This window comes from Eimeria mitis, genomic scaffold (assembly GCF_000499745.2).
Source record: "Eimeria mitis Houghton genomic scaffold, Emh_scaff547, whole genome shotgun sequence".
In the NCBI taxonomy this organism is placed as follows: Eukaryota; Apicomplexa; class Conoidasida; order Eucoccidiorida; family Eimeriidae; genus Eimeria; species Eimeria mitis.
Window position 1 is genome coordinate 4,360 of NW_013573740.1, and position 717 is coordinate 5,076.

General features: G+C 55.6%; 1 protein-coding gene across 1 annotated transcript in view; it reads right to left on the reverse strand.

Moving 5' to 3' along the window:
- The window catches only part of EMH_0015890 (uncharacterized protein), a gene marked incomplete at both ends in the record, with an annotated part of 5,502 nt that overhangs the window by 1,729 nt on the left and 3,056 nt on the right, over positions 1-717 (reverse strand). Inside the window, one exon of the mRNA XM_013500500.1 lies at positions 14-658. Within this exon, the coding sequence (XP_013355954.1) occupies positions 14-658 (645 nt within the window). The remainder of the gene's footprint in view (positions 1-13; positions 659-717) is intronic.

The following is a 717-nucleotide window of genomic DNA, read 5'->3' on the forward strand; positions in this document are numbered from 1 at the left end:
CTCCGTCAAAGACCCCATGGGGGCCCCCCCCATAGGGGGCCCCCTGGGGGGCCCCCTGAGGAGGTAAGGATAAGAAAGATGTATGGGGGGCCCCCTGGGGGCCCCCTTGGGGGCCCCCTTGGGGGCCCCCTTGGGGGCCCCTGTGTTGTTGGTGTGTGTATTGTGTGGTTGGTTGTATTTGGTGTTTGTTTGTGTTTATTTTATTTGTTTGTTTAAAGCCAAATGTTAGTATTCTTTTTAGGGTTAGTGAGAGAGAAGGAAAAGGCTGCTGCTGCTGCTGCTGCTGCTGCTGCTGCTGCTGTTGCTGCTGCTGCTGCTGATGATGGTGGTGATGCTGTAGTTCGTGCTGCTGCAGTTGCTGCTGCTGATGATGCAGCAGTTCCTGCTGCTGCTGCAGCTGCTGCTGTTGCAGCTGTTGCTGCTGCTGTTGCATATGAAGCGATTGCTGCTGCAGCAACTGCTGCTGCAGTAGCTGCTGCTGCTGTTGCAGTAGTTGCTGTTGCTGCTGCTGCATCTGCTGCTGCTGCTGTATTTGCTGCTGATAGAAATGTTGCTGCTGCTGCATAAGCTGCTGCTGCTGCATCTGTTGCTGCTGCCTCAATTGTTGCTGCTGCAGTTGATGCTGCAGCTGTTGCTGTTGCAGTTGTTGCTGCTGCTGCTGCACAGCGAGGAAGCAACGAGGGATGGGGGGGTTCAGAGCAGGCAAGCAGAAGGCTG